The sequence below is a fragment of the Hydractinia symbiolongicarpus genome, chromosome 3, assembly GCF_029227915.1.
Source record: "Hydractinia symbiolongicarpus strain clone_291-10 chromosome 3, HSymV2.1, whole genome shotgun sequence".
Lineage (NCBI taxonomy): Eukaryota > Metazoa > Cnidaria > Hydrozoa > Anthoathecata > Hydractiniidae > Hydractinia > Hydractinia symbiolongicarpus.
Genome location: NC_079877.1, coordinates 25,222,953 through 25,250,580, shown reverse-complemented (window position 1 = coordinate 25,250,580; position 27,628 = coordinate 25,222,953). Strand labels below are relative to the sequence as shown.

The 27,628-nt window shown below is 32.3% G+C and overlaps 1 protein-coding gene across 6 annotated transcripts in view; it reads left to right on the top strand.

Moving 5' to 3' along the window:
* LOC130636438 (rho guanine nucleotide exchange factor 12-like) overlaps nucleotides 1–27,583 on the top strand; it is a 39,737-nt gene extending 12,154 nt beyond the window's left edge. The window contains exons 7-56 of one of the 6 annotated variants that reach the window (XM_057446167.1): nucleotides 38–123; nucleotides 1,446–1,529; nucleotides 1,944–1,994; nucleotides 3,178–3,252; nucleotides 3,345–3,575; nucleotides 4,129–4,593; nucleotides 5,894–5,936; nucleotides 6,010–6,073; nucleotides 6,516–6,613; nucleotides 6,726–6,795; nucleotides 6,896–6,937; nucleotides 7,050–7,107; nucleotides 7,529–7,739; nucleotides 7,819–7,907; nucleotides 8,020–8,074; nucleotides 8,162–8,218; nucleotides 8,315–8,367; nucleotides 8,576–8,604; nucleotides 9,357–9,395; nucleotides 9,666–9,684; nucleotides 10,004–10,035; nucleotides 10,361–10,436; nucleotides 11,345–11,400; nucleotides 11,785–11,870; nucleotides 12,115–12,125; nucleotides 12,210–12,269; nucleotides 12,432–12,483; nucleotides 12,595–12,647; nucleotides 13,321–13,414; nucleotides 14,000–14,085; nucleotides 14,825–14,908; nucleotides 15,343–15,384; nucleotides 16,131–16,427; nucleotides 16,602–16,677; nucleotides 17,151–17,242; nucleotides 17,447–17,501; nucleotides 20,307–20,394; nucleotides 20,749–20,795; nucleotides 21,080–21,301; nucleotides 21,655–21,728; nucleotides 22,088–22,120; nucleotides 22,555–22,609; nucleotides 22,824–22,894; nucleotides 23,051–23,104; nucleotides 23,368–23,402; nucleotides 23,642–23,778; nucleotides 24,220–24,296; nucleotides 25,051–25,092; nucleotides 26,038–26,086; nucleotides 26,817–26,956. In XM_057446167.1, coding sequence (XP_057302150.1) covers nucleotides 38–123; nucleotides 1,446–1,529; nucleotides 1,944–1,994; nucleotides 3,178–3,252; nucleotides 3,345–3,575; nucleotides 4,129–4,593; nucleotides 5,894–5,936; nucleotides 6,010–6,073; nucleotides 6,516–6,613; nucleotides 6,726–6,795; nucleotides 6,896–6,937; nucleotides 7,050–7,107; nucleotides 7,529–7,739; nucleotides 7,819–7,907; nucleotides 8,020–8,074; nucleotides 8,162–8,218; nucleotides 8,315–8,367; nucleotides 8,576–8,604; nucleotides 9,357–9,395; nucleotides 9,666–9,684; nucleotides 10,004–10,035; nucleotides 10,361–10,436; nucleotides 11,345–11,400; nucleotides 11,785–11,870; nucleotides 12,115–12,125; nucleotides 12,210–12,269; nucleotides 12,432–12,483; nucleotides 12,595–12,647; nucleotides 13,321–13,414; nucleotides 14,000–14,085; nucleotides 14,825–14,908; nucleotides 15,343–15,384; nucleotides 16,131–16,427; nucleotides 16,602–16,677; nucleotides 17,151–17,242; nucleotides 17,447–17,501; nucleotides 20,307–20,394; nucleotides 20,749–20,795; nucleotides 21,080–21,301; nucleotides 21,655–21,728; nucleotides 22,088–22,120; nucleotides 22,555–22,609; nucleotides 22,824–22,894; nucleotides 23,051–23,104; nucleotides 23,368–23,402; nucleotides 23,642–23,778; nucleotides 24,220–24,296; nucleotides 25,051–25,092; nucleotides 26,038–26,082 — 4,151 coding nt within the window. In that variant the 3' untranslated portion in view covers nucleotides 26,083–26,086; nucleotides 26,817–26,956. Of the gene's footprint in view, nucleotides 1–37; nucleotides 124–1,445; nucleotides 1,530–1,943; nucleotides 1,995–2,495; nucleotides 3,037–3,177; nucleotides 3,253–3,344; nucleotides 3,576–4,128; nucleotides 4,594–5,893; nucleotides 5,937–6,009; nucleotides 6,074–6,515; nucleotides 6,614–6,725; nucleotides 6,796–6,895; nucleotides 6,938–7,049; nucleotides 7,108–7,528; nucleotides 7,740–7,818; nucleotides 7,908–8,019; nucleotides 8,075–8,161; nucleotides 8,219–8,314; nucleotides 8,368–8,575; nucleotides 8,605–9,356; nucleotides 9,396–9,665; nucleotides 9,685–10,003; nucleotides 10,036–10,360; nucleotides 10,437–11,344; nucleotides 11,401–11,784; nucleotides 11,871–12,114; nucleotides 12,126–12,209; nucleotides 12,270–12,431; nucleotides 12,484–12,594; nucleotides 12,648–13,320; nucleotides 13,415–13,999; nucleotides 14,086–14,824; nucleotides 14,909–15,342; nucleotides 15,385–16,130; nucleotides 16,428–16,601; nucleotides 16,678–17,150; nucleotides 17,243–17,446; nucleotides 17,502–20,306; nucleotides 20,395–20,748; nucleotides 20,796–21,079; nucleotides 21,302–21,654; nucleotides 21,729–22,087; nucleotides 22,121–22,554; nucleotides 22,610–22,823; nucleotides 22,895–23,050; nucleotides 23,105–23,367; nucleotides 23,403–23,641; nucleotides 23,779–24,219; nucleotides 24,297–25,050; nucleotides 25,093–26,037; nucleotides 26,087–26,816 lie in introns of those variants that run through there. The other 5 variants (XM_057446166.1, XM_057446163.1, XM_057446168.1 and 2 more) reach the window with 5 other exon arrangements.
* Nucleotides 27,584–27,628: the final 45 nt, after the last annotated feature.

Sequence of the window (27,628 nt, the reverse complement as noted above, 5' to 3'; positions counted from 1 at the left end):
TCAAGTCTTTATTGTTTTTTTTTGTTCTGGTTTCTAGAATCTCGTAATACGAACCAGTCTCCAGTTCCTAAAGGCCATATTCGATCACGATCTGTTGGAAATAATCTTGCCTTCAACACTACTGTAAGTTGCTTGTTTACGCTAATATAATTTTATATATATTATACAATGTTGTATATTTAATGTAACATCCCGTATGTTCCATAATATTCAGTCTGTAATACAATTTGATAATATAGTAATCAGCTTCTTGAGATGCTTTTTGTAATTGTCTTTTCTGTCTCCATTAAAAAAAATTGTTTGGAGAATTAAATAGGTTTAATTGACCTTTAATGAGATTAATATTTTTTTTACAGTTTAATTTCTGTGTAGGTGTATGCAATGTTAACTTTAGTTGATATTTTTCAATATTTTTACACAATTTTTCTTCACAATTCCCAGTCTCATAGCATTCGCAATCAGTTGATTTCTGTTGTTCTTAACACTGATGGTAAAATCTGAATATGCAGCATTGTAAATAGATGTGGAACCAACAAAAGAAAATTACGTGAAAACAAACAAAAAGAGAATTACGTGAAAACAAACAAAAGAAACTTATGTGAAACAAACAAAAGAAACTTACATGAAACAAACAAAAGAAACTTATGTGAAACAAGCAAAAGAAACTTACGTGAAACAAACAAAGAATCTTACGTCTACTCCTGAGTGCTTCAATTCCTTATACTCTTAGTTCATGTTTCAGGTCATGTTAGGATTGTTCTATTTTTCGTTTGAAGAGAAGTCATATCCTCCGAGTAGCTAGTTGCTAGGCAATTATGTGCTCTAATGACAATAATAACTCTTTAATGCATCCTTCTGATTTTTAAACTGTCATAAAGGATGTTTGAAATGCAACTTATTAAACCAGCTTAAAACCTTTCAATTGTTTGTTGTTTGTTCTCTACAAATTATGACTTCTTAGCACAATGGAAGTTTAAAAAAGAGAGTCAATTTTAAAAGGCAATGATATTAAGTTACTTTATTCATTGTCAATTCACATAAGCAAGTGATTTTTAATTTATTTTTTATCAAGGTTGTTTTTGTCTTTTGTTTGGGTAGTAATTTGTTTTGTACATTATTTACTTAAGAACAATGTAACAGTTTTTAAAGAATAAATTTTATGTAATTAACGTCACATCTTAATACTGATGTGGAAAGTAAAGGTTAAGGGAAAGTTTGATGTAAGTGTCAGTCAATATTTATTTTATTGTTGAATTACTTCAAATATAACAATAAATTCATTAGAGCCTTCTGTGGCCCACCTTTTTAATGATAACCCAAGTATGAACTGAACAAGGGGTAAACAAAGTGATATGTGTAAAGTCCTTATACTGTAACGGTTATTACTTTATTATCCCAAATTGTATAAACAATATTTCAGGGATACTTTAAAATCTTTATTTTAGCTTGCACCACAATCTCCACCAGCGGAATCAAGTCAAAATGACCGTATAGAACAAATGCTAGTGCAAGAGCGAGAGTTTCACAAGGTACAATTGTGCAATTGTTACAGATTATTGTATGTAACCAAGGATCACAATTTTTGGACCAATGTCTTAGACATTATGTGAAAATAGAATGCCTTCGGAAAGCTTTTAAATATAAATGTTTTTAGTAACATAATATATATTGTGCGTCTTTAAAATTTGGTGCTGTTAGAAGCATACTTTTGTGAAAGCATAATTCAATTATCATGTAGAGTAGCAGCTATTTTATTAAAAAATAATGTTGATTACGAAAGTTTGCTCAAAAGACTACTTAAGTCTTGTGACTTGTGGCAGGTATATTGTTACAAGGAAGAAAATAATCCCTTCTTATTTATATCACAATAAACTATCACTTTTTATTTATATTACAATAAGCTATTAATATATACTTGTAAACATAGGTTTTTATATTATTAGAAAATACTTGACGAATATATGCGAGCACCTTCATCGAAGTCTCAACAAGAGGTAATGCGTTGATAATAAACACTAAATGCTTTTCATATGTGCAGAGAGTATTTACAATTATGATGTGGCATGGTGACGAAATTTATTGTCCTATGTTATGATCACATTATGTGTAATGTAAAACACACACTTCATGAGTGAGCTGTTTGCACTAGTCATAAGAATCCACACTCGCAGTTAACTTTGGCTCACAGAGAGACATATGTGTAGCAATACATGATCAGTTTTCTAAGAATTACCATTTCGCTTCGATACACTCGTTCAACAGTAACTCATAGTAAAATTAGATTAGTTTTTAAAGAAATTGTGCTTATTGGGCCTGTTCAGTTTGTTGCATCAATTTATGTAAATTTTATGCTTAAAAATATCACCATGCTTTAAATAAATATAATATAAAAAAATGAATAGTGAATAGTTAAATATTATGTGGAAGTAGGCCCTAGTCATTTAGTTTTTCCTTCCAGTTATTAGTGTTTCTTTTAGATATTTTTATCTCACTATTGTTGTTTTTTTAAACAATGTTTTATACTTGCAATCTTATTGGAACTACCCTTTTCAAAGAATTAGAAAAATATTGAAGATTTTTCTTTTTTTTCAAAATGAATAAAAACATGAATGGTGATAATAAAATTATTTTGTTTAATATGAAAGTTGTGAATTAAATATTTATTGATGGTGCGATATCTAAGTGAAAGAGTTAGTAGTTTTATTGTGTTTCTATCAAGAATTTTCGTGATTTAAGATAGGTTTGAACTGTTAGTTTTGTTGTCTTCCTATAGAATTTAAAAGGATCTCAAGAACGGTTTCATCAGTATTAACAAATAAATAGGTTTACCTGAATTTTGAAGTTTATTCTGGGCTATATGTATTCATAAATGTGAATTTAAAAAAGTTTTGAGAATAAAAGTAAATGATGATATCGTTGGATACGAATAATTTTAGTAATGATAACATAGTATACAAGCTTTTTAAGCGGAAGCATGCACAGTTAAAGAATTTCATGTCTCCATGCCCTAATTCGAGAAAACCTAATTATACTAATGTACGTTTTATGATTTTTATGTTCTCATTTATGTGTTTAATGCATTATTTATTTTTTTGTTTTATTTATTTGATATATTTTTCAGATATTATAAGTTTTGTCAATATATTTTTTACCGCATGTGTTGACATTGTTTTTTAGCTTGCTGAATCTCAGACAAGAATAATTGCACTTGAGCATCAAATCAAAGTTTTATCTGGAGCAGTCCTAATAAAGGTTGGTAAATTAGTCAGCGTAGGTGACGTTCCCTTTATGGCACAATAACTTGTACTAAGTAATGTGTGTAACTTTTAATATCTATATTTCAGTCAACGCCTGGGTTTTCTTCATCAGTAAGACAAACTTTCCGACCCAATAACGACAACTATCCTCCTTGGTCCCGTGCTACTCCACAAACTAGAACACAATCTCTTACAGATCCATTTAAATCCACTGGCACACCAACAACTTTTCCATCAGGGGGAAATAACTTTCATCCGCGTGAAGGAATTGAGAATCAAAACATCCAAGAGCAAAGTGGCTTAAAGCAATCTAATCGAGTGAGTTTTTTTTTATGTTTCACAATGTTATCGTTTCTTGTTTGTAAATTGTGTTTGTACATAAAGTCTTAAAGAGCTGTTGGATTTTATGAATGCAAACAGAGAGAATGTTATTGTTTTAGATTAATTTGTAATATTTTTTTTTCACTCTACAGGTTTTTGTGTTAATATTTGTTCATCTTAAATCAAAATATTTAAAATTCATTTAACGTTTAATTTAAATGTGGTTACACAAAGTGTTATGAAAGGTTTTCTGAATTAAAAACTTGTTCTTTTTAATTTACTTGAACATAGTGTGCTTATTACTATTACTTATATTAACTAGAACTTATTGATTGCATCTTTGAAAGCTTTATTTAAAGTCTTTTACTTGAGCACGGGCAAATCTTACTTACAAATATCTAATCTTAATACTATCTCTTACAGACAAAAAACTAATAACAGCTGTAGTGCGATATTTTAGAAGTAGATACTCACAGTTTGTTTATATTTTCCTATCCTTAAACATAAATATACTTTTAAATCCTGATGTTTTTACTTGCTTTGTTTTCAGCTTCCATCAACTTCCAGTGCACCAAATTTAGATCCGAGCATGCTAAGTCCAAAACGCACAGATTTCGAGTCCTTAGATTCCAATGATGGTCCTCCTTATGCTTTACCCCCAGTACATGATATGCGTGAGAACTCATTTGATTCCATGTTTCATAAGGCACAGCAAGATGTATTAGCTCCAAATATGCCTCTGCATTCGGCTGCTTCAGTTATATCCATGGAAGATGATGAGTTTGAGTTTGAAAATGAAAGATTTGATGATCATGGGCCATTTATTGATTTAAAAGTACTTAAAAATAAACCTGCTCATCTGGCTGTGTTTTTACACTTTCTCATGTCGAACAATAATCCAAGCCCTCTGTTTTTCTGGCTTGTCACTGATACATATGCCCAGGAAACTGGACATGCAAAAGAATTAAAGAAATGGGCTTATGAGATATATTCTACCTTTGTAGCACGTGATTCGGTAAGTAGGTTTTTTATTTAAAATTAAAATACAGTATCCTTGAGCTTAAAAACCCCCTGCTTTTCCCTTTGGGTGAGTCTGCTGAGTATTAACCAATCCACCTCTCCCTTAAGTAAATAGTCTTAAATAAAATTGAAGGGTAGTGGGAGTTTCAAATTATTTTTAGTTAATTTACCGACAAGCAATAAAAAACTAAAAACAGACAAATATTATTCATTTTCTATTGTCATAAAATGTCTTTACTTTGTGGTAATACAGATCTTGTTTTATTTATAGCACCACACTGGATTCTTAATTGACACTTGTAAATACTTATTTAAGTCAAACACAAAGTTATGTGACACTCAAAGCCCTGTGACCCTCTATTTGTTTAGAAATGTATTTCATGTAATCCAAAAAATCTTGTCATATCTCAAGCCCGTGTGACATTCTGTGAAGCAGTGTATTTTCATGCAACCCAAAAAATCTGTCAGATTTTAAGCCCCTTTGACCCTCTGGGAAGCAGTGTATTTTTATGGGACTCAAAAAATCCTGTTATATTTCCAGCCCCCTGTGACCCTCTGTAAAGCAGTGTATTTTCATGTGACTCAAAAAATCCTGTTATATTTCAAGCCCTTGTAACCCTCTGTAAAGCAGTGTATTTTCATGTGACTCAAAAAATCCTGTTATATTTCAAGCCCCCTTTGACCCTCTGTAAAGCAGTGTATTTTCATGTGACTCAAAAAATCCTGTTATATTTCAAGCCCTGTGACCCTCTGTAAAGCAGTGTATTTTCATGTGACTCAAAAAATCCTGTTATATTTCAAGCCCTTGTAACCCTCTGTAAAGCAGTGTATTTTCATGTGACTCAAAAAATCCTGTTATATTTTAAGCCCCCTTTGACCCTCTGTAAAGCAGTGTATTTTTATGTGACTCAAAAAATCCTGTTATATTTCAAGCCCCCTTTGACCCTCTGTAAAGCAGTGTATTTTCATGTGACTCAAAAAATCCTGTTATATTTCAAGCCCCTGTGACCCTCTGTGTAGCAAAAATAAATTATCTGAAATAAATAAATCTGAAATAAATAAATATTTAAAGTACTAAGAACAAAAGTGTTTACTACAAACTGTCATTTTCGATGATGCAAAAGAAAGAACTGATTAATAATGAAATAGATTGTGACACACATTTTTGTTATCTTGAAGTCTTGAAAACCTTTACTTACCTCTATGATGTTTCTTTATAAAAAAGGCAAGTTGCCTTTCTTGTATTTTTGATAAAGATTTTTGTTTTTATAGAGTATTCTTTATTATGTATTTAGCCTTTAAAAGTTGAAATTGGTGAGCCAGAGGAGGTTGCTATAGGTATGCATTGTGTTTTAAAATAAAGTGAAATAAACTTCTTAATTAGTATTTTAATAAATAATAAAATATTTAGAGGATGCATTAGAGAATCCACGAACATCTGAAGAGCGGATCAGAAGTGTGTTCGATGTGGCAAGGTTTGTGCTAATCAATTGAGGGAATTTGTGTTATTCTCAAATATTTTAGTGTTGGAATCTTTGGGATTTTTCCCCTATTTCCAGTTTTATTTATTCAGCTTTAAGGCAAATTACCTTGACATCTGGGCTTTGCTCAAAATTATTTTTAACGTTAAGATACATAATTCAGCTTTAGTTTAATTTCATTTTAATCAGCAATTCCTTGTCCGCATGATATGTTATTCGCCTGCCTCTTTAGTTAACATGCTGCCGTTTGTTTTGACAATTGCGATGTGCCAATGTGGATTAGAAAGGCTCTAATTCGTTAAAATATATTATTGTGAAAAAAAATGTGCGCTAAAAGAAAAACAAACTATTAAGTTACTGTGTAGAAACGCAAAATAATTGAATATAATACTGGTTATAAAAAATATTTTACTTTGTTCACACCTTTGCTTTACAGAAACATCATATTCACTGAAGTCAATGACCAACTAGCAGATTTTCGTAACAAACGTGCTTTAGGCCTTGGTGGATTATTCGGTGACCATCAATTGGAAGGTAGGGATTGAATATGTTTGTATTTCATCCATGCAAGACCATTCAAAAGTAACATCTAGAGTTTTAATACGATTTCTACATTTCACAATATACGTACTCCCTTCTCTTGCAGATGAACTTGATCGTGGTAAAGAGTTAAAAGTCATTGAGCAAACCTTACTACCTCATCTGGAAGCATTAATGTAAATAAAATATTAACACTTTTTTCAAATAGAAACATGGTATTCGTTTTTTCAAATTATGTTCTTTTTTGTATATTTTTTAATATACATTGTTTTGTAGGGCTGATGCTGATTCAATGAGTAGCGGTCAAAATGATCGCAAGTATGACATTATTCTCGGTTATTCTCCATACCTTTACATTTTTTATCACACATATGAAATATCTTGCTATCTAAAAATATATTATTTCTGCAATTCGTCATAATTTTTTTAGTATTGCTATGGCTTCTGCATTAGCAACTTTTATGAAGCAAGTTGGATTGTCAGGCAAGGTAAGTGTTCCTTCGGTGTTAGCGCAGTGATAGGCTTCACACATTGCACAAATTATAAGGTAATCAGAAGCTTTCAGGTTGTTTACGTATACCTTAGGGATTTCACAATTTATTTTTTCTACTGGATAAACTTTCTTTCTTGAAGTGTATCTCTAGTGTAATGTAATAATGTAATTATAAATGTTATCCATTTATTGATACTAAAAAATCTATGCTAATCTAAGCTAAATTATTCTTATCTGGAAATGGAGGGAGGGGATGGCATAATCATTTGAATTTTTTTACTTGTGTAGCAGGTTTCCCCAGTTATTTCTTTTTTTTGAGCTTTTTTAAAGAGGCAATGTGTGCTAGTTTCTAAGGGGGAATTTACTGTAACATATCTATGATGCCATGTTTATGTATTTTGAAATTATTACCATAGCTCTCAACTGGCAAGGGCAGTGTTTTGGATCGTTGTCGAAGTTTCGCTGAGAAGGAGAAAAAATCTTTCATATCTAACTTGAAATCAAATCGTCGTGTACATACGATCAATGGTCATCAGTTTGTTGGCATGCAGTACACGTATGTTACACAATGTGGCTTTTGCCAAGGATTGCTCTGGGGAATAGGCACGCAGGGTTATCAATGTACAGGTACGATATTTTGTTGTTGTTGTTTTCTCCTTTAAGGTTACTGTCAGGTGGAAAAATGCTGCATAAAAACTGTTTTTAGTGTGCGAGTTCAACGTGCACAAACGATCCTGTGCTGAGTCTCTCACAGAAGCATGTCCAGGTTCCAAAGGGAAAGCAAAACAGCAAAAGGTTGGTTATTGTAATTATTGTTTGTTGCATTATGTTGCAATATTGCAGTTTGTTAAGTTATTAATGATACGCAGGAAATAATTAAGTGTGTTTACATTATTTCAAACTTTAGACGAAAATTCTTGTTCGTAGTCCAGCTGGTTATGTAGCAAATCATCGTGTCAATGGTTAGATTTTTTAATATTTTTCATTTTGGTTTCTTTATTTCAATTTTGTTCAAAATTGAACTGTGATATTACATCTGTCTACACTAGATTCACCAAAATCTGTTACGAAAATTGAGGAAGAAGAACCAGACACTGAAGCAGCTTGTATGTTCCATTGCTAAAATGTGGATACTTGTTGATCCAACACCGAATTGAGTGCTGTCTTCAGTTAGGAAAAATGTTTTTATTTTTATTTTACAGCTTCTGAAAGTTCTCGAACACGTTTACCTTCAGTTTTGGATCCTCAAGATTCTGTAAGCTTCCATTGTTTTTTTTTAATATATTACTTGACAAGAAGGTGGAAAAATCAGTTTAAAAATGTGGCAGTTTATGCTGTTAACATTTTTATGGTTTTTTCTTTGTTTCTTTTGTTTTGTTTTGTTCTTTTTCTATTTTGATTTAGTGTGTACATACATTTGATATATATATACATGTGTTAATACTAACTCTTGTTCCATTTAGAAACAGCCATCCTCCCTGGATAAAAGCCTGTAAGTTTCTTGCCTAATTTGTTGTTTAATTGTGTTGTTTTTTTTTATTATTTTGAGGAAACTTGTAATGTCTTTTGCACCTATATGAAATGAAACCCTTATCTTAAAATTAAGTACTTTGAGACAGTTATAATAATTGTATATTAATTGAAAATTAAAAATTTGTTTTCTGATAATTAAAAAGGTTGCAAGCTGATGTAGTGTAGTAATGACATTTCAAATTGTGGAAACCTTAACATTCAGTTAAGATGAATAGACTGAAATGAGTTTAATTTGCTAAAGATATGAATATTTCTTTACAACATTTTTTCTTTGGTTTGGTAAATTTATTCATTAGATATTAAATTATTAAAAAAAAAGAAAACATATTCTTTTTTAAATTTATTAAACTATTTTTGTATAGAGCTGTGAATCACATTTTAAAAAATGAACTTTGCGGGATTATTTTGTAAATTTTAAACATTGTTTCATTTGCAGTGTTTTTGAGCAGTATGTGTAAAAATTTGCCAAAATGAAACTCCTTTTGATGTTTTATCAATTATATTGATTGAAAAATAATTGAAAAAGTGTACTTACACTGATGTAAAGAAAACAATGCCGACAGGAGAGGGTGGAATGGAACCACCATTCTATCCATCTCTGCCGTTATATTTAAATGTAAAGTTTTTTAAGAGGTGAAGAACTGTTTCGCGTTTAACATAAGTATTTTTGCAACCGGTTAATAAATTGATATTTATTGTTTGTTTTTATAGCGATGAGCAAATTTCAGAGTCTGAAAAAGATGACAGCAGGTTTGTTAATATTTGGTTTCTGTTACAACTTCTTAATATGGAGACCACTAGTCTATGGTTTGGTATGGTTAGATTCTGTTTTTTGAACAGCTGAAATTAGTTAATTAAAATTATCTTGCTTTGCCGTTGTTGTTTTTTTTACAGTCTTTACAAAAATTTTATTTATTGTTCTCTTTTACCCATATTGTATTATGTTCATATATCTTCATCAATGTTGTTTATTGTTACTTGTTGGCGAGGTTTTTATTATATTATATCTATATTTTTTAGGAGTGGAACGCCTCTTGAGGTATAATTTTGATTTGATATTTTTTATATATTTTTAAATACTTTTTTATATATTTTTATAATTATAAAGATTCTTTATCACATAAAAAACTACCAACTGGTATATTTTCTTGTCTATTTTCACGTTTGACACTCAGCCACTTGATTCAAAGCGTAATTTTTTAACCATTCAAAGGAGAGCATTTTGACTGGGGTGACCTTTTATCTACACCTTATAGTACTTGTGTTAATTAGTATTCCTATTCCTTGACAAGTTCAAGTGATTGTCATGACATGGGTCACTAGTTCTTTTACAAGTTTTGTGTTTGTTTCACGTCTAGGATACATCCGAAGTTATCCAGAAGTCTAAAACGTAAGTTAATTGTAGTTAAAATGTTTAAAATATTTTTTAGTAATTCTAAGGCTTTACGCAAGAAATTGTCTCCCAATTCTTCAGATTCTTTTGTGTCTCACCTACTTATTTACTATCCCGAAACTGTTGACAATGTATTATGGCATGCTTGTATATTTAAAACACTTGTGAAGATTGCCTCCTAAATTGTCAAGTTTATGGCTATCTGTTTTCTTCATATAAACGTTGATTTCGCTCTCTCTGAGGACCATAAACTTGAAAATTACTGTTTGGTCACACTTTAATGACTACTGAAAAAATAACTTGGTATGTTTTCATTATTTAGGATTGGTTATTTCCAACGCAAAGTGCCTCCTATCGTAAGCCGAAATGTTCTTCGGTCTGAAAGTCTGAAATCAGTGGTGTGTGATATTTTAGTTCATGCACCATGCACCAAAAAAGTGTTGTCCATGCTCACGCACTGTACTGCACAATGAAAAAAGAGTGTGAACAGGTGGTAGATAATCCAAAAATCAAGATAAAACACTTTTCTTAAATATACCAAATCATGGTCCTTTCTGTATATTATATGCCACATGTTTTTCGTGCTCAAAAATCAATGACATCCTGTATGCATCAGATGTGTGCAAATGTTTGCAAATGTATATTTATTTCTTCATACTGCTGTTTTATTCCAATAACTAAATTCTCCCCAAATCTTGTAAGCATCAAATAAATTAGTTGAAAATTAGTTACTTCACTTGTCTTTCTCCATATATTCTTAAATACTGAACTGTTTGAATAACTAGAAGCTGAACATTCTGATAAACACATAATGCATGTTTTATAAAACTATATATTTGACGTTATCTTCAGGTCATCTTCAGGTTCTGATGATAGCTATGTGAAAGCAAAGTTGTATTTCTATAATATTAGTCTGTCTGTTCAAAATGGTTTTACACAAATTTCGAATCCCACAGAGTAGTTTTAATAATTTATGCTATCAAGGGAACAAAAAGACACAAAAAACCATTGCAGTAAATATGTACCACAACAAGCAAGTTTCTGTGGATTTTACTATGGGTTTATGACTTGTTTAGACTCTCCTTAGTTTAGTAAGCATCCCTCATCTGTTTACCAAAATGTTTAAGCTTCTAGTTATTTTATTTAGGGTGGTGCACGAAACATCTGTATTTTAAATCTACATTTTATATCTGCATTCCTTAACAACAATCATTTTACAAGTAGTTGTAGTATAAAATATGCACAGAAAACTTTTTTTAGTTTGCCCTTGTATTTAACTATAGCATTTCCTATTTTTCACTATTAGCGCGATTATAGCACGAAAAAGGTTGGTTCAACCTTACCTGGTGTTAATAATCGAGGGTATGTGGTTTCTGCTATTATTTTGATTTATTCTGTTTTTGCGTATCAATGAATCCTAAAATCGATTTGTTGATATGCTACTGTCGAACAAAAATTGGCTTGTTAAGAAAAATTACAGGAAATTAAATATGTACTAGAATTATTTGCGAAAATTGGACTCCAAAACACTAAAATCTGGTAAATTTAGTTACCACAAACTTAAGTTACTTTGCGGTAGCATTATAGAAAATTGGTTACTTTATCTCTGCCTTAATTTCTTGTGTTCATACTTGCGAGCTTTTCATCTCATCCTTTCAATGCTTTTTAATAATATATATTGCAACGTAAACAGCAAAACTTTAACACTGGACAATTCTAAACTGTATTTACCTGTGTTTGTTTCAGTGGTCGAGCAGAAAATGGAGTTTATGGACCGACACCCTTCCCTGCACATCAAACAAGAGTGGAATCACCTCCAGATTCTGAAGAAGGTAGGGCTGGCTGTAAAGCAATTTGTTACATCCGATTTTGCAGTGGTGTATTCACAGCAAAAATGCTTTTTGGATATTCAGGCACTTAAGATTACTGCTGCGCATCACGGGTTCTTCCTGTTACTGGGAACTTTAAACATGAAAATTGTAAATACCTCAGAAAAAATGTATTGTATTGAATGTTCCTTGAATCTTTGTGAAGATTAATTGACATGTTTCTTTTTCTTTTATGTGACAAATCAAGAAATTGAAAGTGTAAGTTTCAGTTTACAGATTTTTTTGTTTGTTGTTTTTTCTTCTTTGCAGTAACTTGTGTTTAGACTGGATTTTTTTATCTAGGATTCTGACTTGGAAGTTGAGACAGAAGTTCAGAATTGGCAGACAATAGCTGATAAAAAGGTCATTTTTAATTCTGCCAACAAAGCTATTATATTTAGACAGTTTTTCTATATTTAATATAAAATTTTCAATTCTCTTATTTGGAACATAGAAAATGTAAATGACTTAACATGTTGCATCTGTTAAAATCTGTTAATTAGTTAGTCACTTCTTTTTGTTTAGACTTTAAAACAATTAAAAAACAAAGATGTAAAGAGACAAGAAGTTATTCATGGTGTGTGTTTAACTTAGTTATCTTTGCACTTAAATGCTAACAGCAGCTTTTATTAGAACAACAATTAGAAAAAGTTGTTTATTAACATGTATATATTTATTTATTTTTTAGAATTAATACATACAGAAAGAACACACGTTCGAAATTTAAAAGTCCTAGATAAGGTATTTTTTATTATGATTTACATAGCTCCATTGTTTGTGTGCGAAATGTTTTTCCTAAATTGTTATTACCTTTTTAAAGAGTCCAATAGATAGTAATTTAGTATTACTGAGCATGATTTAAAAAACATTAACCTATCCTGAATTAGCAGCCTGAATGCCTCTAGGAAATTTTATTTCTGTCACTGATTGGTCATTTTTTCATTTTCACAGTGAACCTCTAGCATACAAATTATAGGTTTTATTACCCTCAGTCAGTGTATTGATCCAGCAAGCTCCGTCTATACTTTTGATATTGTGAAATATTGTTCAATAAAAATAGACAAGACAGTTTATATTGTGTAATACGCATGATCATAGTTTCCATAAGATATGGATGTGTAACATTAGCATAGCATATCTATTATTTACTGCCATTTACATACATACATCTATATACACATTCACCTTCTATAAAATGTATATTGAAGATAGAGAACTTTATATTTACTGAAACATTTTATCATGTGTAAATATTCATGAATGATTTAGCTAATGTTTTTATACACAATACACTTTATGTCATGCATTAAAAGTTTGACCGTAAATAATTCTAAAATGTCTGTAAGGGAGAGCAAGGCATCTATGCTGTGTCGAGCCGTATGCATCATATAAAACCATTCTTATTTACTTGTAGGTCTTTTATCGTCCACTTATAAATAAAAATATACTACCAATTCACCAGATCAAGTTAATATTTCCCAACCTAGAAGAATTAATAGATATCCATGGTAAGTAGCCTCATTTTCATATCAAGTTACAGATTTTTCATTTTGATGCTCGTTGTAACTCGTTTTCTGGGCATAAGTTGACTGTTAACGTTAACTTAGTGGAACAGTGATAGAGTATTGCACAATGTTAACATACCATTTTATGCTGCTCGTGAATAAACCGAATTCCTAAACTTTTTTCCGTGATTAATATTCTTTAATTTTTTACCTTTTTTTGCTAAATTATGCTGAATAAAAATATGTATTTGAATTTTTTATCTTTCTTAATTTATTGCGTGTGAAACATACTTTAACCATTCGCCATTCTACTTGTGTCTTGACATTGAATTAAAAAATGTTGTGTCTGAAAAATAAAGACAAGAAACTAAAATTTCAAATTAAATTATTGACTTATAATATAGTCAAACGTTTATATTCCAAGCCTTATTTTTATTTTACTCCCCTTGGAGTTTAATTTTCTTCCTGTCTATGTTCTTTTACACATAAAATATTCTCCCTTTGGAGCTGAATAACATTGTCCTCAAAAGACTCCCTATTGCTATACATTAGTATGGACAATACCATTGGTAACTTTTCTTATTTTAGAGTCCTTGTTAAAAGCAATGAAAAAACGAGTGGCTGAAAGTAAAAGTGAAGTGATACACAATATAGGGGATGTTATGCTAGAAAGGGTAAAGTTACATCTTTGATTGTTATATTTTTACTGATTGTTGTATTGGGTATTGAAGTTGCACATTTTTCTTGTATCAAGGTATTTTAATGTTTTAAACACTGCTCTCCTGTAGACAATTTTTAAGTTTATTAGTTTCTTTTGTTTTGTGTACGATTTTTTTATATGTTTTGTTTGTAAATCTAAAATACATGCTATGTTCCTGTTATTTGTCAATTTTTTATTCTTATAATTTGTAGAATATTTATTTTTAAAGATAAATTTTTGACAGGAAAAAGATAAAAAATAACCAACATTTTTTTCAAGTTCTTTTAAAATTTAATTTGCTTATAAAGCTTAAATCTCGATATCTTTAAAGCAATTTTTGCTTCATACGTTTTTGACTAACCCTACCTACAAGCCTATACTATTTTATAAATATAGAGACTAAAATAATAATAATCTAGCCATGTTGGGACCTCCAACTGTGTCCCTCTTTTTTCTTAAAAATGAATTGGTAAAATTATCGCAAGATAAAAAACATCACAGGGAAGCACAAACAGCAACTTTTTTATATAAATTTGGAACTGATTTTATAAGTGGTAAACCCCGATCTAAACCTGAGCTAATACAAAACCCCTTACATTAGAGATGTAGAAATTGGAGAAAAAAATTATCTTTAGAAATTTGAAAATCTTTGTGTGTTCCATGTTAAATTTTTCACTATTATATGAAACGTCTGGTTATTTTTGGCCACATAGGTTGATGGAGAAGCTGGCGAGAAGGTAAAAGAAGCTTGTGCTAAATTCTGTTGTGGCCAAAAAAATGCTTTGGAACAAATGAAGGTAATTGCTCAGATCTTTACTTAAGGATTTCAACTCAACGTTCCATGGTTTGCCATCTTCCATGTATTCACCTACAACCCTGGACATAATATTTTGTGGAAATGCTTATTTTCGACACTTCCACACTAAACATTGTTACTTAGCCAGTACTTTGTAACCCGTAGACTGCAAAAGTTTTATTTGCTAGGGGTATGGGCCAAGTAAATAACGTAAGCTCCACTTTACTTTTTACCATTTAAGTTTTTAGGTCACAGAACAAAACCTAAAATCATAAGTCCTAAATTTGCACTGAAGATTGAAAAGTTCCAAGTGTGTGTTAAAGGGACCGAGGCTCTCGAGTGTTTATGGTTACAATTTCTGAAATTACACTCTCTTTTCCACTAAATTATGTTTGTCCTATCAATGTAATAAAAAATAATATTTTAAATATTTAGAAATTACTAGTGACGAAAAAAGAATTTCAAGTATTTATGGTGGTATGTGTTTGTTACGCCTTCATATAGCTATTCAGCATTCATTGGAAGTCAAAGAACCCCGAACAGGAAAAAATCATAGAACTTTGAAGCTGAACTGAAAGAGAAACTTTTAAAATCACTTTTGTATTTTTTTCCCTGTGATATGGATTTTAAACTAGAATTGGGGAAAATTCAGGGAAATTTAGGAACAACTAAAGCGTCACCTTAAAGCTCCTCAATTCTGTTCACTTTTAAAAAGTCTACTCAAAACTCCTTAAATCTTTCCTAAAATTAAGTTTTTTGACAACTTTCTCCTCGCTTTTAGTTTTACAAAACTATATGGGACAGTGCGGAAACTTTAGTAATTCCTAATGACATTACCTTTAAAAGCTCCTGAAATATTCTCAAATTCTGTTAAAAAATATAAAAATGTCTACTTATTTCATTTTTTGTTTACAAAAATACTATCATCTTCTCTTACAGCCTTTTCAAATTTGACTCTGTAAAAATAGTGGAAACTCTTCTGCTGGTCAATACTCATTACAGGCTTCCCTCTGGTGGCTGCGAAATTTTCTTCAATTCTTGTTAGTCCTAAGTTTCCACGTACTTATAAAAATGTCATATTCCCTGTTGTAATTCGGATCACGATATAACAAAAAACAAAAAACAAATGTATTTTGAATGTAGTAGAAATGAGTGTCATGTGAAGGATTTTATTTATATCATGTAGTATTAAATTTCTGCCATATTTCTCTCTTTCTCTCTAGAAACAAGAAAGTCACCGTTTATGTCGACGATTAAAATTCACAGATATAATCGCCTCTACTCATCAGAGACTTGTGAAATACCCAATGTTGCTGGGAGGGATAAACAAAGTGACTCCTCCTCCCCACGGCGATTACAAAAACGTAGAACGAAGTACAAAGTGTTGTAAGGACATTCTGAACTATGTAAACTCAGAAATCAAAGAGACAGAAAACAAACTACGTTTGGAAGAACTAGCAAAGAAAATTGAAGACAAGAGGACACAAGATACATCAGAGAAAGAAAAAGAAAATGATAAGGTATAGCTTCTGTCAGAACCTCCGTTAAAAAAAATAAATCTAACCTTTTAGATACCGGATGTAATGATATCATTACCTTTCAAATTGGCGGTTATTTGCAGTTGGATGTCAAAGTATATTATTACTTGGGTTTTGTTTGTTGTTCGAATTGTTATTCTGCATATTTCTTTCTAGAAATTTGATATAACTAATCATAAAATGCTGTGGGAGGGTTCGTTGATATGGAAAATCAATCCAACCAAGAAATTAGGTAAGGGAATGCTTGTGACGGTTAATAGTGACATTTAAATTATCTTATCTTCTAGTAGCTAATTTTCTCAAAATAGGGATTCAATATTGAATAAATAATAATTTTTGATAGCACTTTGAGTACAAAGAATTCAAATTTTCAGACAAATGTTAGGTCTTGTGTAGAAATTTAGCGCTAGTTAATTGGAGAGGGGTAACTGCGTCGTAGCTCTGTGTTCACTGCGAAGATACTAAATATAAGCATGTCGTTGATAAAAAAATTATATGAAGTTAAACAAGAATTTTTTTGGTATGAAGTTTGTACATCAATCAGCCTTCTGAAAGGTTTCTGATGGTTTTAGAACCAAAAACGTTTTGTTGTCATAAAAATTCAATTTTACTTAACATCAGTCATGCTATCAACAAAGGCAGCCATTATGATAAAAGAGGACTTGTATCCAAGCAAAGGGTGATTCATGTATTTTTAATGTTCAGACTTACATGTGGTGTTGCTCAATGATTTCTTGGTTCTTCTACAACGCCAAGATGAACGTTATATTCTAAAAACACACAGTACTGATGCTAGGGTAAGTAAGCATCACTTATTATATTGACTTAAAAATCTAGACTAAAATGTAATTTCCTTTTCAGTCAGCTTAGCGATACTCATACTTGTAAAACATATATTTGAAAACTTTTATAGTTACCACGCAATTTCACCATAACGATTTTTCTTTACCCCCACGTGCCTTTCTTCGTTGTTTTTTATATATAATATCATTTATCTTTAGGGTCATAGTCCGATAATCAAACTAACAAATATCATTATTCGAGAAGTAGCGACAGGTGAGAGATTTTTATTTACAACTTGCTTTAACAGGGTTTTTTATTGTGTTAGGACAGTTTCTTGTATATTGTCAAGGGAGATTCTTGTATATTGTCAAGGGAGATTCTTGTATATTGTCAAGGGAGATTCTTGTATATTGTCAAGAGAGATTCTTGTATATTGTCAAGAGAGGTTTTTGTATATTGTCAAGAGAGGTTTTTGTATATTGTCAAGAGAGGTTCTTGTATATTGTGAAGGGAGATTCTTGTATATTGTGAAGGGAGGTTCTTGTATATTGTCAAGGGAGGTTTTTGTATATTGTGAAGGGAGGTTCTTTTATATTGTGAAGGGAGTTTCTTGTATATTGTCAAGGGAGATTCTTGTATATTGTCAAGGGAGATTCTTGTATATTGTCAAGGGAGGTTCTTTTATATCGTCAAGGGAGGTTTTTGTATATTGTCAAGAGAGGTTCTTGTATATTGTGAAGGGAGGTTCTTGTATATTGTCAAGAGAGGCTCTTGTATATTGTCAAGAAAGGTTCTTGTATATTGTCAAGAGAGGTTCTTGTATATTGTCAAGAGAGGTTCTTGTTATATTGTGAAGGGAGGTTTTTGTATATTGTCAAGAGAGGTTCTTGTACATTGTGAAGGGAGGTTCTTGTATATTGTCAAGAAAGGTTCTTGTATATTGTCAAGAGAGGTTTTTGTATATTGTCAAGAGAGGTTCTTGTATATTGTCAAGGGAGGTTCTTGTATATTGTCAAGGGAGGTTCTTGTATATTGTCAAGAGAGGTTCTTGTATATTGTCAAGGGAGGTTCTTGTATATTGTGAAGGGAGGTTCTTGTATATTGTGAAGGGAGGTTCTTGTATATTGTGAAGGGAGGTTCTTGTATATTGTCAAGAAAGGTTTTTGTATATTGTCAAGAAAGGTTCTTGTATATTGTCAAGAGAGGTTCTTGTATATTGTCAAGGGAGGTTCTTGTATATTGTCAAGAAAGGTTCTTGTATATTGTCAAGGGAGGTTCTTGTATATTGTCAAGAAAGGTTCTTGTATATTGTCAAGAGAGGTTTTTGTATATTGTCAAGAGAGGTTCTTGTATATTGTGAAGGGAGGTTCTTGTATATTGTGAAGGGAGGTTCTTGTATATTGTCAAGAGAGGTTCTTGTATATTGTGAAGGGAGGTTCTTGTATATTGTCAAGAGAGGTTTTTGTATATTGTCAAGAGAGGTTCTTGTATATTGTGAAGGGAGATTCTTGTATATTGTGAAGGGAGGTTCTTGTATATTGTCAAGGGAGGTTTTTGTATATTGTCAAGAAAGGTTCTTGTATATTGTCAAGAGAGGTTCTTGTATATTGTCAAGGGAGGTTCTTGTATATTGTCAAGAAAGGTTCTTGTATATTGTCAAGAGAGGTTTTTGTATATTGTGAAGGGAGGTTCTTGTATATTGTCAAGAGAGGTTTTTGTATATTGTCAAGAAAGGTTCTTGTATATTGTCAAGAGAGGTTCTTGTATATTGTCAAGGGAGGTTCTTGTATATTGTCAAGAAAGGTTCTTGTATATTGTCAAGAGAGGTTTTTGTATATTGTCAAGAGAGGTTCTTGTATATTGTGAAGGGAGGTTCTTGTATATTGTGAAGGGAGGTTCTTGTATATTGTCAAGAGAGGTTCTTGTATATTGTGAAGGGAGGTTCTTGTATATTGTCAAGAGAGGTTTTTGTATATTGTCAAGAGAGGTTCTTGTATATTGTGAAGGGAGATTCTTGTATATTGTGAAGGGAGGTTCTTGTATATTGTCAAGGGAGGTTTTTGTATATTGTGAAGGGAGGTTCTTGTATATTGTCAAGGGAGGTTCTTTTATATTGTGAAGGGAGTTTCTTGTATATTGTCAAGGGAGATTCTTGTATATTGTCAAGGGAGGTTCTTTTATATCGTCAAGGGAGGTTTTTGTATATTGTCAAGAGAGGTTCTTGTATATTGTGAAGGGAGGTTCTTGTATATTGTCAAGAGAGGCTCTTGTATATTGTCAAGAAAGGTTCTTGTATATTGTCAAGAGAGGTTCTTGTATATTGTCAAGAGAGGTTCTTGTTATATTGTGAAGGGAGGTTTTTGTATATTGTCAAGAGAGGTTCTTGTACATTGTGAAGGGAGGTTCTTGTATATTGTCAAGAAAGGTTCTTGTATATTGTCAAGAGAGGTTTTTGTATATTGTCAAGAGAGGTTCTTGTATATTGTCAAGGGAGGTTCTTGTATATTGTCAAGGGAGGTTCTTGTATATTGTCAAGAGAGGTTCTTGTATATTGTCAAGGGAGGTTCTTGTATATTGTGAAGGGAGGTTCTTGTATATTGTCAAGAAAGGTTCTTGTATATTGTCAAGAGAGGTTCTTGTATATTGTCAAGAGAGGTTCTTGTATATTGTGAAGGGAGGTTCTTGTATATTGTCAAGAAAGGTTCTTGTATATTGTCAAGAGAGGTTCTTGTATATTGTCAAGGGAGGTTCTTGTATATTGTCAAGGGAGGTTCTTGTGTATTGTCAAGAGAAGTTCTTGTGTATTGTCAAGAGAGGTTCTTGTATATTGTGAAGGGAGGTTCTTGTATATTGTCAAGAGAGATTCTTGTTATATTGTGAAGGGAGGTTCTTGCATATTGTCTAGAGAGGTTCTTGTATATTGTCAGGAGAGATTCTTGTATATTGGCAAGAGAGATTTTTGTATATTGTCAAGGGAGGTTCTTGTGTATTGTCCAAGTTGTGCCGACTGTCGTTAAACTCCATTGCTTTAATACTTTTTAACCTTTCTTATCAAGAAGTCCTTTGTTTCCTCTTTAGATAAAAAAGCGTTCTTTCTTGTCAGTACTTCAATGACTGGACCACAGATTTACGAATTGGTTGCACAAACTGCTACAGAAAAACGAATGTGAGTGTTAAACCCTCCAATTCTCTCTTTGAGATGACTATGCGTTTACTGTGATGAGAAGGTCTTGATTAGTATTTAATAACTATGCGTGATGTTCCTGCAGATTCTTATAACAGTTTGGAATAAAGAAGGCAAATATAATTGCTGCCTCGTCAATTTATTAATTGTTTTTGTTTTTGTTGGAATATTATAAAAAAAGCTGAACAGCCTTAGCCCTGTGCGCACGTCCTTCATATTTTCCTTGTTGTTTATACATTTTTTGTTTTTTTGTTCTAATGTGCACTGACCGTTATCTTCACTGATAGATGGCAGCATTATCTACCACGTCTAAGTCAAACCTACTTTTGTATTTAGCTGGGTAGAACACATTACTGAAGCATCAGAACTTGTGAAAGGAAGAGGTACAATTTTACTCGACTTCTATAATTTATACAAACACCTATTTACCGTCTTTAATGTCGGCATGCTTCCGCATAGTTTGACCTATCCCCCAGTCCACCCGTACTCTATCCCAATCCCCCAGCGCACCCCCTAGCCCACCCCCAATCCCCCAACGACCCATGTACCCAAGACAATCTCCAAAAGAAAGCCATAATACATACCCACCTTTATTTATAAAAATTCATTACCATGGCTGCCGTCTTCTCTTTTATCATCAATCATTATGTTTTAATATTTTCTTTAGACTTGTTTGCCGATCGAGGTCGTCGAGGTGGGCTGTCTCTATCCACAGCTTCACCCTCCCTTCCGGTTCCTGTTGAAGAAGAGGAAGCAGAAGAAACTAAGATAGAAGATAAGGTTGAAGTTAAGGAAAAAAAAACTACCGAGAACGAGCAAAAAGAAACCACCAGAAAGGAGAGCAGTGCAGAAAACCGACCTAGCAAAGAAAGAGTTTCTGAAATATGCGGTATGTTTTATAGACTAGAATATCGCGTACTGAACATATATTCCGCAGATTTTTAATATCGTGTCGTAACAAAATGAATTAGTTTTGCTCTAGGTGAATGATAAAAGTCCCTGTGAACACACCCACGCATATTTTGTAGTAGTAAGATTGATATTGTGTTTCTGACGTTCTTGACATGTTAGCATGAGCGTACTCTGTTTTCCAGCATTCAAGTTAATATCAATTCAAGACGTCCGTCAGAGCTAGTTGTGACAAACCTATAGTTTAAACTGGCTAACATAGCTAAATAGGAGGAGAATGATTTAACCATACTTTGTTTATTGGACTTTTATTATTTCTCTTTTTATTTGCAGATGAGCTTGCTGCTAAAGATAAAGAATTACAAAAAATCTTAGAAGAAAAGAATGCTTTACTGACTGAATTACAGGTTGGTGTGACATTTTTTACAAGCATATTTTTGTAAGGATTAGCAACCTAAATAAGGATAATGAACTTCCTTGTACCATTTTTTTTTCTGGAATATCCACTGACTGCGGCATGGAGCATAACACACTCATAGAGTGTGTTTCATTTAAAACAAACAGTTTTTTTGTGGTAAGCATCTTTAACAGTTACCAGTTGTGGTCACATGTGGAAACTCAAAATAACGAAATCTACTTTTAACCTGGCAAATATTTGCAATCTTGAGACGGCATGAAACGTGTATATACAAGCAAGTCGTCAATTAGAGATGTTTGACTTACTTGTCTTAGAAATCGTCTTACTATAAAGCTTTTACCAATTTAGGGTGCCAAATGTTCGAGTCTGTTTTCAATGGAGGTAAGGTTTCGTGGTTTATATTACATCCCGTGTTTTCCTAACCTTAGTCTAACCAGATCACTGGCTATCAGTTCAGTTTGTGACGTTATATTGGAAACTTGCTACTTTTACCCATCATAGAACTAGAGTTGATGTCTAAATTTGGCTTTTAGAATCTTTTATAACATTTTATGGCTGAATTTCATAATTTTTTTGTAAAGTTTTCTTTTACATTCATGTAAAAATGTTTTTAATTCAATGGACTGTCCATGAGAGAACAGATTTATATGATTTTAACATTTGTTTGAACGTTTAACCAGTAAAAAGAGTATAAGTGAAAGATTTTTGAGAGAAAATGAAGTCATTAAAGGAGTCTACAGATTTGTGAACTATGGGTGGCAATTTTAGTTCCATTTTTCTAAATTCTTTACACAAGTTTTTTCTTTCTATTTTAGACGTCGCATACCTCATTAGAAGCAAGAGACTTAGTGCTGGCTGCAATTGGACAAGGTTTGAAATTAACTTAAAACATATCAAAATATTGCCGGACTTTATTTTCTATTACAGTTTGAACGGTCGAGGCATCAACAAAAGCAATTGCTAAAAAAACAGCAATTTTTTAACTCGAGGGATACAAAGTATTAGTAAATTGATCTGGTTCTAAAAAGACCAGCATTTTATAAGTATTTATCAAGTGAATAATTTTTCTTTTTTTTTATCATAGCTGACAGGTTAACCGCTGCGATTAGCGAAGTTGTAACAGCAAGCAAAGATACGTGCCCTGTGGCGCAAAGGGTAATATATTTGGTTGCTGACAAAATAACCTAGAAATTTTTTACTTGTTGAAATATCATACAGTTACACGTACCGACAACCAGTCAAAATTTTGTACGAAAATAGTTCTTGACACACATAATTAGGTTATTGTTATTAGCGAATGGTTTATTTTAGACAACGATTTCCGAATCAACGACAGCCCTGCATCAATTTTTGACATCTTTACTGGTGAGTAACTAATGTGCGAAAAATTTACATGAGTAGCATTTTGAATAGAGCATTCTTAGCATTTGTCTAGGGAATTTTTCTGTTGTTACCAAGAAAACATACTAAGCTTTGTTCGCATGGACACAGGGAGGGGGTGGGGAAGGGTGTACAGAAAAAAGCGGACAGGAATGTACCGTGGGGGGGAGGGGTGGGGGGATTGGTAAAGTTGTGTGGACGTCCTATATCGATGGCCCCTAATAATTATTATTGTGCAACATTTCTAGGAATCCGTTCAAAGTAGAGAGAATCAATTAGAAACGTAAGTACTTGCATCCTGTAAGGGCTGTAGTAAAATGGGTGTGTGTTGCTGAATGATCTTGCATTGACTTTATTCTTGTTTATTGCATTTTTACTTGTTGAATTTAGAATGTGATAAGTTGTCCTAAATGAAACCAAAACAGTCATGTGATATGCCGTTCGCAAAAATTAATGCGAAGAAACTAAATTTGGGCACATATGAAGATTAACAATGTTCTGTTACGAAACTTTACTCTATAGGTTAAAAACTAGTTATGAAACGGCGAAATCAACTATAAGTCGACTAAAAGCATCAAACATGGATGAAAACGGCGACGAAATGGAAACAAAAACCAACGATTTACCTGAAGAAAACAGCGTTACTCCGACACCGACAGGTATGATGAATTTGATATAAAACTTGCATTAATACTTGTCCTTTGGTTGGTTTTAAAATTTTCATATACGACCAAGTATTTTTGCATTCCACTGTGTTCGTATATTTCTTCAGATCTCTAGTGGGTTTTTAGCTGTTTATTTGTAAGGAGGTGGAGGTGTCCTCATCAAATAATTAAAGAAACTGCAGAAATAACTTTTACGTCAGTTACTTCTTATCATGGTCTGGGTAAAGACTCTTGACTTACTGACACATATGATACATGCGTTTGTTTAGTTGCTTGGTTACAACACATACCAGTGTGTGTGCGAAACCGAATGATAAGGTGCAATAAGCCAGTAGCCCAAATTGTGGTGAAATAATGTTTTTAAAAGCAATTTTAACGGTACGGGCGCCTTCATTATTAAGTTATACCTACAAATGGTTTGTTTCCACTTTTTAGCAGTTAAAGTTTCCGTTGATCATGCCGAAACACCGGAAACCGACGCTGAAAATAAAGATAATTATGATCCCCATTTAGTAAGTATATTCACATTGTATGACATCGTGTACGTACGATTTTGTAGCATGCACGGGGGTTTCTACAGCATGTATATACATACAATCGTTCTGCAGTGTTTTATGTGAAATATCTGTAACATTTAACCCCCCGCAAAAGTATGGAGATAACGGCACTTTTTCGAACATTTTACAAAGTTGGAAAAAAGCGACAAGTCACGAATTTGAATGTGTTACCTTTGCATGTACACAGCTTAGTTAATCCGCGCAAGTCGCGCTTTCTAACACGTCTCATGTACGGAGAAATTCATGTTAGAGCCAACAAAGACATTTTGAGAGTTTAGATCTAACCAAATAACCTAAGATGTATTGAGAATTGACAAGTGAACTTTAGGAAGACAATTTGCCATCTCACTATACTTTGCGGTGGTTGTTTGTTCGTGCACTCCAAAGAGTAAGGAAGATTCAAAGTATTCGAAAGTTACGTAGAAACCCTACATACTTTAATGTCCTGTACGTACCAAAGTACTTTATTTCCAGCCGTCCCTATGGGACACTTATTTCATCCATCGTCTCTATGTCTGGCATGCACTGTTTTCGTAATTCGTACCTTCTGCATGATCCTAAGTATGTAACATGTAACATCAAAAGCCACGTCATCATCCGTCTCGTAATTATTTTCGTCATATCGTATAACCGTCGTACGTCATGTCGTTTTTTTCGTTTTCCGTTTCTCGTTATGAAATACTATGATCTATTCCCATCTTCGTTTCAGCAAAATAATGAAACTGAACCCAGAAAGGAAAATAATTTGCTTGTAAGTTTTATAATCTGCACATGCACTTTCTTTTCCCACAAGACTGACACCGCCCACCTACGCCCGTGCCGACGTCATTTAGTTACCAAACTTAAACGCGTTCTTATAAACTACAGACCATTTCCCCTTCCTTTTTAACTACTCTCACTTCTACCAAATAATGTGACTTTAAAGGGGATACGTAAAGGACTTACGCGAAAGTCGATTAAGACTGGTGTGTTTAACGACTGGAGAATAGTGTAAATTTAAAAAACAAGTATCCGCGAAAAAAAATTCGTTCACTTATTTGTTAAAAGAGCGCGAAGTCGTAAAAAAATTTAAAAGTTAAAGATGGACTTTTGTTTGCTTACTAATAAAAAAGCACATCCACTGAAATATTTTTTTAACAATTTGATTGATACTGATCAATCAAATATAACTTCAATACAATATCGTAACGATATTGTATTAAAGTTATAAAAAGCCTTTTTTTTGTGTGGAGATATTCTTTTTGCAAGTAAAAAGCAACAGAGGCATGCGCAGTAACAACTTATGGAGTATTCGCTTTAATATTTTGCAGAACAAGTGAGAGGAAGTCACTTGACTTCCGCAACATAACAGAATGTAATCCATTTTTTGTTAAATTTACGTCAGTAACTAAATTGTAAGAAATACACAATGTAAACTGAACTTAAACTATTCACGGCGACATACGTTAACAATTCGACTTTAATATTCAAAATACTAACAACAACCTAACAGAATCCAACATAATATATGAGTGTCCAAGAATACACACTTTTTTTATAAGATTACTACTTTTGTTAACTTGGCTAACTAAAATTTCTTCAAGGATATCAAAATTTTTATAAACTTGATTCTTATATAAAAAAGGTGTATTTTTTTATCATTCTTCTTAAACCTATTTTAAAATCTATGTAAACTTTTTAATCTCCTTGTTTAAAGATGCTAAACTTAGAAGCTCGTGATTTGGATTATGTCGAGATATAATAAGGTAAGCGAATTTCCGACAACTGTTGTTGTGTTGATAAACCATGTAAACATATAACATCGTATTCAACTTCTTAACGTTCTCAGTTAGGTTGGCGTGCCAATCGAGATCAAATATTCGTTTTAATCACTTTTCATCCCGAAATAATCACTATAATCCCGTTCACTGCCAAGCAGTATGTTAGTGATACGCAAAGTAGTCCTTTAATATAAAAAAATTAGTTTTTAAAATCGAGTTATTGTTCTGAGGGTTAAAATAATTTGGTTTAATGGGCCTGAAAGTAACCTTTGAATTAATTCTATCACTACATAAACACGAACTTAGCCTTAAAGAATACTGTAATGATTCCGACATATTCAGTGAGTTCATTATTTTAAAATTTTTTGGGTTTTCACGAAATTATTTATTGGATATAAAAGCAAAGTATTTACTTTCCTTTTATATCTATAAAATATTATAAATATGAAATTTCATTTCATTTCGAGGTAACAATAAATCCACTTTTTTTATTTTTCACTGAAACTTCCATAACCCCCTCCGTTTTATTTTTTTTATTGCGTATTATATTTCTCAATCACCATAGCAACAATGCGTTGCCACATGTATTTAAAAGTCAACCGTCAATCTTTAGGGATCTTTTTGTCACGACTAAAACTCCATTGAAGTCCAAATTTTAACAATAATTTTTACATCGATAACTCTAAATTTTTAACGCTTTTTTTCTATTCTTTAGGTTACGAGCCCGTTCAAGATATTCCGTAAACGGACCAGCGATCCAGCGTTGGATACGGGATCACCAAACGAAACTATTTCAAAACCGGTCAACCGGGCATCGTCGTTTTCCGGGTTCTCTTCTACAGGAGTTCAAGATTTATCGGACTCCGAATAGCAAATAAACACGCACTAGATCATTGCTTGATGATCTTATACACACGGCCTTTTTCCCGAAGCAAGGGAAACGAGGAGTGTATTGTTTCAAAACAGAACTGAGTGCGTAGGTCGCTTCACCCTAGAATTAAACCGCCTCAGAGTTGATTGTGTTTTGTCATAGAATAGACTGGGGATAGATGAACAAAACAAATATTTTTTGTATGTAGACGAGTTATATTATTACTACAGGTAAACATTAACTTTGATTTTGTTAGTAAATGATTTGGAATTAATTATCAAATTATAGAACTCAAACTACTTACTCTTAATTTATTGAAGTAAATATGACCAGGGATACTGGAGAGTCCTTAATTTATTATCGTAAAAAAAACACGTGTGTAATTTAGTATGATGCAAAGCATTTCGGGATTTTAGAACTTAAAAATTCATCGGTAAAAGAATTTTTCACACATAATATTACGTTTTATTGTGATCGTATATTTTATCTCTTCTCCGTTGTTTTTATGTTGTAACGATGCACCCTCCTCCTTTGGTTTATTATAGTATATACTTAGATTGCTTAAATATTTTTGTAATACATTTTTTTCACAGAACTCTCCATGGTATTAAGCTAATGTCTCTTGTTTGTGTGATTTACCTCGCACCAACTTTGTT